The sequence below is a fragment of the Oxyura jamaicensis genome, chromosome 3 (genome assembly GCF_011077185.1).
Source record: "Oxyura jamaicensis isolate SHBP4307 breed ruddy duck chromosome 3, BPBGC_Ojam_1.0, whole genome shotgun sequence".
NCBI classification, from domain to species: domain Eukaryota; kingdom Metazoa; phylum Chordata; class Aves; order Anseriformes; family Anatidae; genus Oxyura; species Oxyura jamaicensis.
Window position 1 is genome coordinate 99,310,802 of NC_048895.1, and position 15,082 is coordinate 99,325,883.

The 15,082-nt window shown below is 35.4% G+C and overlaps 1 protein-coding gene and 1 long non-coding RNA gene across 12 annotated transcripts in view; one reads left to right on the top strand and one right to left on the bottom strand.

Annotated features, from left to right (window-relative positions):
- Nucleotides 1–2,813, top strand: part of LOC118164447 — a 3,178-nt gene extending 365 nt beyond the window's left edge. Inside the window, exons 2-3 of the long non-coding RNA XR_004749505.1 lie at nt 1,598–1,893; nt 2,645–2,813. This is a non-coding gene — a long non-coding RNA (uncharacterized LOC118164447). The remainder of the gene's footprint in view (nt 1–1,597; nt 1,894–2,644) is intronic.
- Nucleotides 1–15,082, bottom strand: part of MYT1L (myelin transcription factor 1 like) — a 327,925-nt gene that overhangs the window by 125,020 nt on the left and 187,823 nt on the right. For all 11 annotated transcript variants that reach the window (XM_035321970.1, XM_035321971.1, XM_035321972.1 and 8 more), the window contains 3 exons: nt 11,884–11,938; nt 11,668–11,701; nt 11,283–11,345 (listed from right to left, as the gene is read on the bottom strand). In XM_035321970.1, the coding sequence (XP_035177861.1) occupies nt 11,283–11,345; nt 11,668–11,701; nt 11,884–11,938 (152 nt within the window). The remainder of the gene's footprint in view (nt 1–11,282; nt 11,346–11,667; nt 11,702–11,883; nt 11,939–15,082) is intronic.

Consider the following 15,082-nt stretch of genomic DNA (forward strand, 5'->3'; position numbering starts at 1 on the left):
ATCCCAGCTTTAACCGTTATACAGGAATGTGTGAGAAATTTGTGTTCATTTTTTTTCAGTTTTCACTCTTTTGCCAGTGGTAACTGAAACTTCATCCTACATGTCAAAGAAGAGTGCTTACTCAGGAGGTTTTACAATAATCTGGGTTTCGAGTATGCACTTTGCTAATACTTCATGCAAAAGACAGCATTTCCATGTTCTTTGCTATCTTGTCAAGACTGCGTTCTGTTCCTCTCTAAAATGAATGTCAATGTCTGTCTTTTATATGAAGTGCTAATACTGGGACTGGAATCAGAGTTTCCAGAGTCTATCCAGAGAGTCTATCTGTAACTCTATCCTCAGAGTGACAGAACTCCTTCCCTCTTCCCTTAGCATATATTATTGTCCATAAAACAAAAACAGACTGAGAAAAAAAGAGAAAAAAGACTGAGAGAGCAAAAAGCATCCTGACATATTAACTTCTTTATAGTCAACAGTTCCCAGAAGATGGGAGATATATGTTCAAACTTCTACTGACAAAGCATAAAATAGTGTGTGAGTGCTATGCTTGTACAGATCACAAATTGGTGGACTTTAAAAACACTTGCTACACTGAAAAGAAGATAAGAGATTAGCAATGTAATAATTATGTTATGGATTTAATATAAGATAATTACCAGGGTGCCCAAATAAATGCTTCCTAGTAGAATATCAGAAATTTGATGAAGATTAATGTTTACATTATAGCTCTATACAAGTCTACTTGACTTCAGAGTTAGACACAAAATTAGAGGCAGATTTTGAGGGTCCATTTTTGAGGGTCACCACTGGGTAACTTATAGGAGAAGTCAAATTCCTGACAGCTTTTATCTTTAGCTCTTAGCTTTAGCCTTTATTCTGAATGCCTATTTCCTGTTTGCCAAACATGGGCAAGATTTTCTCATGGAGACCTTATGAGGATGAAAATTTTATCATAAATCGAACTTAGTTTAAGACACAGGCCTAACTTCTTTCTCAGGAGTATTTCCTCGTAGACATTACACTGCTAAACCATGATACCAAGCGTACTTAAAGTGTGGCACTGTTGATCCCTGCAAATAACAAAAAGGCATTAGATTCTGCAATCCCTTTTCATGTTATCAGTGAACATCAAAATTTTCTTGGAAAGGTGATTCAGGTGGATAGCCTGGAGACTAATTCAGTAGGTCTAGTCAGCTGGTTAAAGTTATATTCTAGAGTGTCCTAAGCTGTATAGTGCTAAAGATGTCTTCAGGAGGTATTTAACCCCTGGGCATTTGATTCTCTACTGTGGATATATTTATTTAGTTTTTTTATTGTCATCAAAGATATCTCAGGAGTACCTCTCCTTTCCCTGTCCTGAGCTGACACGACTAGAAGCAGGACTTCATACCAACCACTAATAAGAAGTGATGTCTTTGAAAGATCTGTCTCAACTTATTGAAGAACTTCAATGTAAGTCTTTAAAAACACATGATAGTTTATTTTTAGGAAAAAAAATCCAACAACCAACTATTCTTTATTGTCTTTTTCCTATGAACTTGTTTCTATTTTCTCACTTCTTTACTCTTTTATGCCTAATTTCCGTCCTTTTACACAGATTCAAAGAATGGTTGAAGTTGGAAGGGACCCCTGGAGGGGACCTAGTCCAACCCAGACACCCAAAGCAGCCGCCCAAGACCATGTCAAAGTGGCTTTTGAAGATCTCCAGGGAGGGAGACTCCACAACCTCTCTGGGCAACCTGTGCCAGTGCTCTGTCACCCACACAGTAAAGAAGTGCTTCCTGAGGTTCAGATGACACCTCCTGTGTTCCAGTGTGTGGCTATTGCCTTTGTCCTGGTGCTGGACACCACTAAAAAGAGCTTAGTTCCATCCTTTTTGCACCCTCTCTTTAGGTACTTATAAACATTAATAAGATCTCCCCTGAGACTTCTCTTCTCTGGGCTTGTACTGGGTCTGTCTGGGATGTTAACTTTCCCTGCAGCAGCCCATACAGCGCTCTGCACTTGTAGCTAGAACAGCAGTGGTATCACACCGGTGTTGTGTCTGCTGCTGAGAAGTGCTGGCACAGCATCAGGACTCTCTCTGACCCTCCTAGGGGGTGGGCAAAGAAGTGTGAGAGAAACATCACCAGGAGAACTGACCTAAACCAACCAAAGGGATATTCCATACCATATGATGTCACACTCAGCAATAAAAGGTGGAAAAAGGAAGAAGAGGGGAGGGGTGGGCTCTCGTTGTGAGTCTCCTCCCGAACACCAGCTACATGCGTTGAGGCCCTGCTTCAAGGACGTGGCCAAGCATTGCTCATTTGTGGGAAGTAGAGAGTAATTTCTTTCCTCTGCACGTCCACATAGCCTTTACTTGTTTTGTTTAGTTATTCCATTTCCCCCTCCCTCTTCCCCTTTCCCTTTTTTCCCTTTAGTTGAATTGTTTAATTAATAATAATATTTCCTTAATAATATATATATTTTTCTCTTTAATTAAATTATCTTTATCTCAACCCATGAGTTGTTCTTTCCTTTACTTCTTCCCCTCCTCATCTGAGGAGGGGGAGTGAGAGAGCGGTCGTGGTGTTCAGCTGCCTAGCACGGTAAAACCACCACAAGGCTAAACAGTCTCAGCTCTCTCAGTCTTTCTTCATAGGTGACACACTCCAGACTCTTCATCATCTTTCCATCAATATGGACTATTCTGCTAGCAAGGTCTAGCGATTAAGACCATGCAGAAGTTCCATGCAGACCTTCATATCTGGTTTCTTCATATTAGAGTAGGTTTCTTGATTTCTTAGTTTCTTTATAATCTTATGCTTGTCCAGGTAATACTAAGGTGTCTGATCTCATAAGATATGAATACTTGAAAGAAATATCTGACTTCATCTGCCACTTTTTTAAAGGATTTTTTGCAGAGTTCAGTTAATTTCTTAAGAAGAAATTTCAGATAATTTCTTCTTAAAATAAGAAGGATGTAGGCAGCTCTACTGTATGCTAAAAGCCAGTGTCCAGTGTTGCTCCAGACTTTTCTGATGTAGTTAGTGTAAGGCTAGTAACTATGACTGTGTTATCACTAAAATACACAACAATAAACACGTCTTGATACTTCCAGCTTTCTAAATCTCAGAATCAACATTTTTACAGAAAAGCATTAGTAATTCACAAAATATGAAGAAGTAATTCACAAAGTATGGAATAGGGAAACTGTAGTTGTTTCTAAATGTAAAATTGTCGTTTTCATTACAAATCAGTTACTTTTGCTATATACTCCAGAAAAAGCTTTTGACAGAAAGTACTGAAATGTAAGGTTAGACTTCCTCTAATATCAGTGCTCACTTAAAAGTCTGTATTTAAATATCCAATAAATATCAGTTTTCACACAATATATGCTTCTTTCTTTACATCTTAAGATGCCTGAAATTCTCTCCCTGTTTACAAGTGGGGAAACAGAGGCGTGAATGGACTCTGTAGAGCCTCATTTTCATTATAAAAAGCACAAATTATTAAACCTTAAACAATTTATTTCTCTCGTACAAGAACAAAATGTTATCAGCAAAGCTACCAGGTCAACCAAATAAATTTCCCATAGGCAAAGAAAAGTATGTATAGCTACTTTCAGGATCTTCTTCTATTACTGGGTGTATTTTTGTTGTTGTTTTTGATGTATTTATTTATTTACTTATTTTTCTTTAACATACTTTCTCCATGTTCTTCATCTATTTTGTGGCTGATGGCAACATCTCCATGTAGACTTTTCCACAGGAAACATAATGGCTGTGAGTGGACTTCTGCATTAGAAATATACCCAGCACCCACCACTTCAAAGAAAATGAACATATCACTTGAGCAACATGCAAACCTAGAGACCCACTGCAGAAAGATCATCCAAAATCTGCTGTGTGCTCTTACTGTTGGATGAACACTCTTCTGCCTTTGATTTTTACCGCCCTTCGCCCCCCCCTCCCCCCCCCTCACTTTATTAGGCTAGTACTCCTGGCACATGAAGAGACTTGCTGCCACTGAAATTGCTATTCCCAATCCATATGGTGGGAGGAGGAAGTGAGCTGTGGTTCTTTTATATAGTAAGCTCTAGATAATGGCCACTAGCTCTAGCACGCAGAGCCACACACCAATTGCTAGTGTATATCTGGTTGACGTTTCAGACCCAACTTTGCACCTTTCTAATCATTAATCAACAATCAGACGAATATATTGCTGAATCCAGACAACAGCCAATACAGAACTCTAATACATTATGGATTCTCTGTCAGCACATTTATTTATTGTTTGCAGTGTTCTGTTTAAAAATCCCTATGCTCTTTCATTTTATTTATTTATGCATTTATTTATTTATTTCTCTTTAGCTGGATTTAACAAAACAGTGACTCTCCATTTATTAACACCTTCCACAAATACTGAATGGTGAATTATGTTGTATAAAATACAATTATAGTATTATTCTTGGTATTTACTACTACTTACCAAAATCCATTTGGTAAATGATAATGGCAAATATACCATTACATGAAATAATTAAATTGCCGAGGCAGAGCCAGAGTACTTTTTTGTCCTCAGGTATATATCCAGTAGATCATTTTATCATTATTTAACATTATATTAAAGGTTGGTGATCAGCTTTGAGAGAAATGAATATGCATTTGTCTGTACTTCCAGCATTCAGTGTAATTTTCCACAGTATCAAAAAAGGAAGGAACAATAAGGACTTCACTGTTTTGCGGATAGGCTTTAACACAAATGCATCAGTGGACCTTGGGTTCTGCACAGCATGCAGCCATGCTCTGCTATCAAATTAATGTTAAAATATGTATGTCCTGGCTTCTGATTTATAATATCGTTGACAAATAGTAAAAAGGACAGGCATGCCATAAAGTTTATGGATGGAGTGATGGCATGCACAATGATGCCTCATAAAGAATAAAGGGGGAAAAGTTATTTATTCTTGTGGATTCAAGAACTAAAATACAGATAGACTGTCTGCGTGCACAGAATTTTTCATAAATATCCCACAGTGCACCCTGTTGTACAGCAGCCATACATTAATTAGAGCATTCAGCAGACACTGCAATGTGTTACACTCACCCAAGTGAATCTTCATTTTTCACATGCAGTGCCTTACTAATTAAAATCAGCTTTGCAATTAAATGTGGAAAATTGTGTTAAACTTTCAAGCGTGGTTTAGAAAAAATGTATTTATTTTTAGGGTATTTTATTTTGATGTAAATGAATTTTCCATCAAAGTGAGACCAGTAAAAGGGAGGTATGAGGATTTCTCTTTTTTTTTTTTTTTTTTGTATTATAGATGCTCCTCTCAGTTGCAAGTTGCAATGCTCCACTATCTCTCTGCCAGTACCTGGCCCTGTTCCAATGCTTTTAGTGAGTGCTATCTGTCAAGGCATGAATAATACAGCCCCTAGGCTGTCGGCAGAATCCAAATGAGGCATACATCAGGAAGCAAGCACTCGACTTTAGCTCCAGAACATGCTCCTGTGAAGACAGGCAATTATTCACCCACGGTTGCAGCCATGGCAATCAAACTGGTGGGTGAAAAGGTATATGAAATGAAAAAATTTGAATAAGAAATATGGCACAACAAGTCAGAGAAATTCAATAATTTCTAATAAGAGAGAGACATTTGAGTGTTTTAATTTCGAAGTTTGAGAGTCTGAATTATTTCACTCACTCTATTCTAAAATATAGATGACTTAACTACAGTATATAATTCAAAGGTAATACAAGGGTGTGTGGGGCTTTTCCTGATCAGAAGAAGAATGCTAATTCTAAGGTGTTTATAAATTTAAGTAAATCAAGTGTATCAAGTGACAAATCTCATGCTTAAAAATTAACAGATGATCAAAATTCTATATAATTCTGTATAATGTGATAGGTAGAAACCTAAAGTCGTAAAGCACCAAAAAACTGGCTGATTTAAAAAAAATGGTGGTAAATTAAAATATAATACATTTTATAAGTTTAGGGACAATTCATACATTATAGATCCAAACATTATTTTAAGATCCCCCCTCATTTTTGAGGCTGGCATATTTTTGCCAGACATTGTATCAGTAATTAATGAAAAAAAAAACCAACACCACACCTATATATGCAATATGAATGGGAGAAAAGTTATGCAAAATTCCTTGGCAGATTAAGTCTTTAAGATGCATTATTTTACCTGAATTCTTATTTTCAGGAAACAAATTCATGATATATTGAGAACTCTGTAAGTATTTCTATTTTAAATTAAAAAGGCTTATTATTTGACCTTAACAATTCATTCTTCACTTAAATTTGATGCATATTGTTTCAGACTAAAATTGTGTTTAGCTTGAATTTCTATTCAGTGATTTTATCTGCTTTCAAATTCACACTTATGTATGCATTAAAAGAATCCTAAATTAATATATATAGTACCAAGCTATGAGCTTAAAATTCCTTTTTGGGCTCTTATTTGTTAAAATGTGTTTCATTCTGAAGCATGTCATATTTAGCAAGTGATTAATCCTTTACAGAATCTAATTGTTTTTGTTATTTGAGAAAAAACATATAAAAAATAAATGACTATAGTAAGATACTTTTAAAATAGACTACTGCATGTAATAATTATTTGTTTTCATAGAATCTAGTTAAAATTTTTATGATGTGTCTAAATACCTGTTTACTTGACAAACCTTAGACAGCTACTGGTATGTGATGTGTTTTTTTTTTTTTTTGTGTGTGTGTGTGTTCTTTTTTTTTTTAATGTTTAGTTTTGTTTTTGTTTGTTTGTTGTAAATAATAAATGCATAGGAACACAATAGAACGTAATACTTCCAAAGCTGTCATTCACATCTACTTGGCAAATAACATAAGCCACAGTTTATGCTCAGTTAATTTAGAGTAGTTATGGGATTTTCACCTGTGTATCTTACAGATACTTTTGTAAGTCCACTTCTGTGACCAGAAGTTGGACTTTTGCATTTATAGTTGTATACATAGAATATGAATCCTTTTGTCTTTAAAGTTTACTAATGAAACTGGCTAACTTCTGACTAATCACAAGGAAAGAACATTCAAATATTTATATTTTTCTTCAGAGAGTTAGCTGATAGACATCCTGAAAACATTGTTCTGAGAGCACTGTCCTAGTGTGTCTTAGCTAGCTGCAATATAACCAGATTGGCTGCTCGCAACTAAGTGTTCAAGGATCTGGATCATGTTTATTCTTCAAAAATAATACACAGCTTTGCATGTGTAAGAGTACTGTTCATTATTATACTGCGCTCCATAATGGGCCTGAAAAGCTACCAAGTGAATAAAATAAGCAGTGTCAGGAACGTGGTCCAGTCAGAGCCTCTGCTTTTCTCTCCTAAGGTATGAAATCTTTTCATGTCTTCACATTTATCTGAATGGCTCTATGTGTCCCTCCTCCCACCCCCATATCTTTCACTTTTTTTTTTTTCTTTTTTTTTTTTTTTTTCACAAAGATATATAAATTTCTTTAACTCCATGAACTGTGGGTATGGGTATTCTAGTTGACCTTGGTGACTGCAAACATATACATCAGGTACTGAAATCTTACTATGTAAACTTTAACATCTAGGCAGTGCATCATAGCTGCTGCTAGAGGATCCAAGATAGCTTCAAGTTTCTAGCTATTACTAAAATACAAAAAATAATAATAATGAAAAGATATGACACTGCTCTTAATACTACCTAACTTTGGGCACTTACACTCAGACTGGAATGCTAATCTTTTTGAACTTTCTATGTAGTCATTGGAGAAAGATGCTCCCTCCAAGTTAATTTTAGAGATCCTACCATTCTGCCTTAAACTGCCCTGCAGAGCAGCCTGTCCATCTTAACTGACTTGTTAGCATGCCTATCTAGAAATCTAAAATAAGCCCTGAACTTCAGAGCTTACAGCAAAGTATTCACTGTCATGCAAAGTTTCATTTTACAGCAAAGTTTGGTACAAAGAAAAATTCAAAAAGATGGAAATGACGCAACAATTTGTTACCACTATTTTCTTATCTTAGTATCTGTCTAGTGTTTTGATACACCTCAATGGCTTATAAGTTTTGGTTGTTTCCCTGGCTAAGCGTAGCATTGCAGGATTATGGTTTAGACTTGTGAACCTTAATAACAGCCCTTTTATAATTAAATGGGGTACAAAACATATGATAAAACTCTCCTTTAACTTCTACCTAATATTTTGTCAGCAGAACATCTCATCTCCTGAATCTGCCTGAAAATTTGAAAAGATCTGCATAATTCATTTCAAATTTAATTTAGTATCTTAACACCATTTTCAGAGTCACATTGGTATTATAAAGATAAAATTATATTGACAAAAATAAAATAATAAAATAAATAAAATAAATAAAATGAAATAAAATGAAATGAAATAAAAATAATAAAAAAAAAAACAAAGCAAAACCAGAAATTCTAGAGACTTCAAGATGTTATAAAAATAAATAAATAGAATAATGCTGGAGAACTCTGAATGCATCTAGTGGAAGTGAATATATTTCATTTCTCATAATGAGCTAGTCTGATATTTTGAATGGAAAGGTCTTAACCTCATTAAAATACTCTGTAGGCCTAAACGGAATTGAGTTAGGCATCACTCGAGATACGCAATTCCCTCAGCACATGAAATTTTTAAGACAGTCTGATTTCCTTGGAAGAACTGTTGGAGGGTCTTTCCCACCCAAAAAGCAAATTAGAAAGAAGAAAAAGATTATAAATTCTTTCAAAAACTTAAAATTATTAGGTGTTGATTGGACAAGATTAAAAAAATACATATTGCTATTTCAGAAAACAGGTATGCTGTAAGCTTCAGCAAATAATTTTGTTTACACTAAATAAGACATATATTAATTAAATATATTTTGATTGATAATCAGCATGGCAAGAAAACAACTTAAATGCCGTACAAATTCTTTAGTCATTAAAAAAGGAATTTTTGGTGTATTTCCAATTTTTATTCTTTGTGCATCCACCCCCAAAATTCATTTAATTAACAGCTCTGAGATTCAGTCTGTTCATGTACTGACATACCAGAATCATGTCAAGAAAGCAAATACAGAATTGATGTCTCCAGACTGCATGTAATCTTTCTAAACCTTACAGCTATTTGTTCCCCCTACCTTGAAAGAGAGATGTTACACAAACACTGAGACATAGGTGAAAGTTAGTGTAACTCATAAGATTTATTTATTTATTTATTGTTAAGCTAAAGAATTTTCTTCTATTTGGTTTCAAAATTATTGTTTTTGAAAACTGCGTGCTAGCTGCATGTAACTAACAGTCTTGTAAGTAGAAAGGGCATTATAATCATGTCATTTAACTTTGACTGCTCATGAAATTTGTGAATGAAAAGAACAATTTGGTGCCATTCATTAATTACTGATGAAGCTTGTATTTACATCCAGAAAATGGACAAAAGTAAACATGGTTTGAAATGAGAAGTCACTAGCGGTTTTAAGAAGAATCATTTTGGCTACCTCTAAATCAATGCTCCAATTTAACCAAATCCTTCAAATAACCACAAAAACATTACCATTTTTATGAGTGAAAAAGGATTAGGAAAAAATATCTGAATACAAATATTTAATGTTTCATATTTTTAAAATGTAATTCAAAGGAATTTTAATATCAGGCACCACAATTTCTTGTTTTAATTTTGTGGGTTTTTTTTTTGACTTGTTCCTAAACTTCATTTTCTTCTAGAAAATGATACATCCAACACTGAGTGGACAAACGTCACGGTTTTATATTTATATTTATATATATTTTCAAATAAATGCCTTAACCACAAATGTATAGACTGGAATGGAATGGAATGGAATGGAATGGAATGGAATGGAACGGAATGGAACGGAAAGGAACGGAACAGAACAGAACAGAACAGAACAGAACAGAACAGAACAGAATAGAATAGAATAGAATAGAATAGAATAGAATAGAATAGAATAGAATAGAATAGAAGAAAGTTCAGTTGGAAAGGACATATAGAAACATCAAGTCCATCTGTATAATTTCAATTTAATTAATTAAAAACAAATTTCTCATTACAAATCAGTTATCTGATTTGGTGCTAAATATGTATTATTTATATATGTATTTTAAAGCACAAGTGCTTTAAAACCTGAAAAAGTCAATAGTGAAAAGTATCTTAATGGTTTCAGGAGAATTTAACTCTAGTTTGAACACCTCTCTCTTCAGATGGCCAAAACATCAGCCATTTTACAATAGAGGCTGCTGTATAAAATATGTCAAATAAAATGTACAGCACATGAGAAAAAATAATGCATTCTTGAGCTTAAACAAATTTTCAAAACATTGTGTGAGAAATTCATGCACAAATGATTCAGAAAATGAATGTTGTTTCTATAGATGTACAAGACAATATTGAACACGTACATTTAAGACAAATTTAAATACTGAGTTCTAAATTAGTTTGAAGCACGTGTATGTATGTATAACATAATATGACTTTAATATATTATTAACAATAGACAGTTAAACACATTTTCTTAATGGAGATCTCTCTACATACCATAGTTTAAAAACTGAAGTAAAGATATAACTATAGTGTAACACTTGAATCCAGAAGTCTTATTATCAGTGATTTTGTCTTAGACTTCAACCTTTAACTCTAACATGATTATCAAACTCACAATGTTCAGAAGCTCTCATTCATTTATGAAATACATAGAGTAACAGAAGTCACACTGGCACCAACCATGTAAGTAAGGCCAAATTTTAATTTGCTGTCACATGATCAAGAAAGCTGCATGAAAAAAAAAAAAAAAAAGAAAAAAAAAAGAAAAAAAAAAAGAAAAAAAAGGAAAAAAAAAGAAAGAAGACTGAAAATGAGAACAAGTTTCCTCAGCAAGAATGTGGTTTAGATTTTGTGTGACATTTACTTACATGGTTAGGATGGATAGAGTAGTCCTGTAAGTATGGTTTAGGTTTTAGGTCCTGTAAGTCCTCATTTGCATTTTTAAAGGTTTTAATTTATGTGATTCTTACTCCTGATAGAAATTTTGAAGATTTTGAATAGCATAGCACCATAAAGACAAATGAAATACCCTGCCTTAAAGAGAGAAAGAAAGCAAGCAAGCAAGCAAGCAAGCAAGCAAGCAAGAAGGAAGGAAATTTGAATCCAAATAGCTTCTAGAAGGTCTAATTTCAAAAATTTTTTAATTGTTTGGTTTATCAAGGTCATGCCAGCTGACTTGTTTACTAAATCTCTTCACTAAATTATGAAAAATTACAGATATTACCTTCTGTGCCTTGCATATTTGCCACTAACATGACCACTGCCGTCACAGCCAGGAGTGGGACAGCTGCAAAAAAAAAAGAAAAAAGAAAAAAAAAAAAAAAGAGAGAATTGATTATATAGATGCTGGTGTGCTGCAGAAAGATTATACTAAAAGCAGGCGGTAGGTATTACAGAGATGAAGGGCAACAAAGAAAGAGAGAAATCAAATAACTGAAGGGAAAAAAAGAGGGGATGCTTTTTATTAGCAAGTCTCGAGGGAATTAATTTCATCAGTGCAGCAGGGCATGAGCAAACCACCAATGAACTTGAAAGTGCATTATACCCGTTAAAAGGCATGAATTTTCTAAATTGCTAATGGGGATACATTTTACACTCAGAGCACTAACCTGAACAGCTCTTGTATGGCTGGTTCCACGGGAACTGCAGAGAGATGGAAAATATATAAAAATTTATCATCTATTACAAGTACCCCTCTTCTACAGAAAATTACCAGAAAGGTTGTGTAAAAGCAAGGGTCAGAATGAATTGTGCAAAGAGATTCTGGAGGATGAAGGTCACCTTGAGCAGGGGCCTTGAGTGATTTACTGAAGCAAGAGACGTACCTCGAACACCTTTGGAGCGTGTGCGATGGCGCTTCTCGTCTGCATCCACCTCCATCTGGGAATAGATTAGCAGGCAGTCAATGTTCTTATCCTGCATACACAGACTATCAATGCACAGACTGATACAGTCTCTCACACAATTTATTGACACTGTTTTAATTCCATTTTATCCTGTAAGGGAAAGTCCACCTTACAGAGGATTTTTAGGTTTTTGAGTTTGTTTAAAAACAGAAAATGCAGTGTTTTCTGCTTTAATCAGTCCATTTGCATTCTCTGGTTTCATAGCACATTTTGTGCAGCTGAGTGCCAGTTCCTCTTTTCTAAAGTGTATTCCTGACAGAAAGCCCTGATTATGCTCATATTTTGAAACAAGGATACAATACACTTCTATGCAGTTAAAAACTAAAGTTAAGGGTTCCACACTATGGGTTGCTTTCTACCCAAATACTTTGCAGTGGGAAAGAGATGAAGAAATAGTGACTGTAAAGAGTCCTTGTTAGAACATCATAGATTTCACATTATTTAATATGACACTACAGCCTTTGCTAATGTGTTTCATTGTCCAGATGAATTTTTCAAGCTTCAGAAATGTGCTCACTTTCTAAATATGGCTGAATCTTTACCTTTGTTCTATAAACAGCATTTCTATCAGATGTAACTCCTTATACAGTGATAAATATGCAGTGATCTTGAATCTTTAGGCAGCATCAGGGCTGTTGATTAGACCTCAGAGAGTATAAACACTGATCTGTAGTAGTTCCCATAGGGCCACATGGATTCTTATGATCTTCCATATACTATTGTCACCAGATTTTCCAAGGTGAAGCGCATAGGCTTCGTAGTGTTTATAATTTGGTACAACACAAGCAGAATGCACTGAACTCTGCTGAGACAGTGTCTCTGAAAATGTATACAGTATCTGTATCATCAACTACATTGGATGTGGAACAATGGGATGATAAGATGGATCTGTGGTGGTTCATACATAGAGATTATAATAAAAAGGTTAGGAACCCTGGAAATGTTACCCCAGTTGTTATGACAGTCTGTGTAAATTTAGAAGGGGCACACTATGAAACAGATTAGCCTGTCTTTCAAAACCAAAGGAAGCACTCTAATTCAAGAATGCTGTGAGTATGCTTTCAACTACACTGGCAGTCAAAGAAAAGATCACTAAGCTGGAAAAAACCCTATAGGATCCATGAAATTCAGATCCAGAGTCAGGGCAAAGATGTGAAAAAAAGACTGAAAAAGCTTCAGGCATGCAGTACTATTTTAAATTTCATTGTGTATTGTATGTAGCCTGGTACTTCTTCAGAAAGGCACAGATCTGTCTTTGCCTGTGACCTAGATATCTTGTCATGTATGACAATGCATGTCTTGGATGCTCTAGGACACCTCAAAGAATGGTAGGTACCTATGTTTAGGCAGTGGAATCTTACTTATATGTTCACTCACAGATCTTCAAGACTTCATCTGTCATATCAAAGCTTCAACCTTCATCACCCCACATATTCAATGTTTGATGTTGGGAGCAAGCAATTTCCCGAAATTCTACATGACAACCATTTTGGTTCTGTGAAAGGACAGTCACCTGCCAGCCTACCATAGCAGTCCCCAGATGCACTTCTGGCACTTCCATGGCCAGGGAACAGTATTCTGCTCCAAAGCCTATCATTAGCTCATACAAATGTAGACTTCCTCACAATTTTCATATCCAGCAAGGGGAAAGATGAACCTTAGCAACTCACATGGGGTATACGTCAGCTGACCTACTTTATTCATGACATGTTATAGTTCTGCAAAATAATAAGTTACCATTACAGAGAACATGTGGACATTGAGGACAGGCTAGCTATAGTTAGTTTTAGCCTGGCATCTAAGAGGAGAAATCTTAAGGATAATATAGGAAAGTAAAGAGCGCAGCATCAGGAGTAGGAAGAGACTAAATTCTTAAGGTGGCAACACAGAGAGAAACTCCCAAAATAAAGACAGAAAGGTCTAAGATTTTAATTCAGAGAAAAAATACTTAATCTTTTTAGAAATAAAACTTGGCAAGTCACCATTAAAGATATTCAACTTATTTTGGAAAGATGGACAGACAGAAGTAGAGCTAGGAGCTGTCTATCAACATTAGGTGCATTAGCATTATTGATGATTTACAAACAAGGCCCTTTTTATTTATACATCTGTGTTCTAACTATTAAATCCAAAGATGGGGTATCATAGAAGATCAGTTATATTGGAAGGTATTTTGTAGACTACCATGTAGAACAAGAAGCAGGTTGAGTAGCTTAGAATTGTAGAACAATAGAATGGTTTGGGTTGAAAGGGACCATAAAGATCATCTATGTCCAACCCTCCTGCCATGGGCAGGGACACCTCCCACCAGACCAGGTTGTCCAAAGCCCCATCCACCCTGACCTTGAACACTTCCAGGCATGGGGCATACACAGCTTCTCTGGGCAACCCGTTCCAGCACCTCACTGCTCTCATAGTAAAGAATTTCCCCCTAATGTCTAATGTAAATCTCCCTTCTTTTAGTTTAAAGCCATTCCCCAGTGTCTTGTCACTTCACTATTCACCCCCTGACAAAGAGTCCCTCTTCCAGCTTTCCTGTAGGCCTCGCTTAGGTACTGGAAGGCTGCTATAAGGTTTCCCTGGAGCCTTCTCCAGGCCGACCAACCCCAGCTCCCTCAGCCTGTCTTCACAGGAGAGTTGCTCCAGCCCTCTGAGGGCCTCATGACCCTCCTCTGGACCTGCTCCAACATGTTCATGTTTAACTTCCTTAGCACTGGTTGATATGAAAAAAATCTTTGTAACAGCAAAGGATTCATGTGGAGTGGCAATTGAATGCTATAACCAGAGAAGTTTTCTTGAGCTTTTTAAAAAACTTATCTGATAGATTTCTCGTATCAAATAATAATAATAATATCTATAGTAAACCCCACTTTTTCAATAAAAATAAACAGCAACAACAAAAACCCTCTTGTGGTCACGAGGTTGCAGGAAATTAGGACAACTACATTTCTTATTTTCAGAATCGGATCTCAGTAAATAAATACAAACACAAGATGTTTTAGAAACAATGCAATATGAAAGCTGGAAATTATCATAAACAGAATTGAGGAGAAGGATTTTTTTAACATAAAATGATGATTAGAAGCAGCTGAAAAATAACAAGTGTCAAATAATAGTC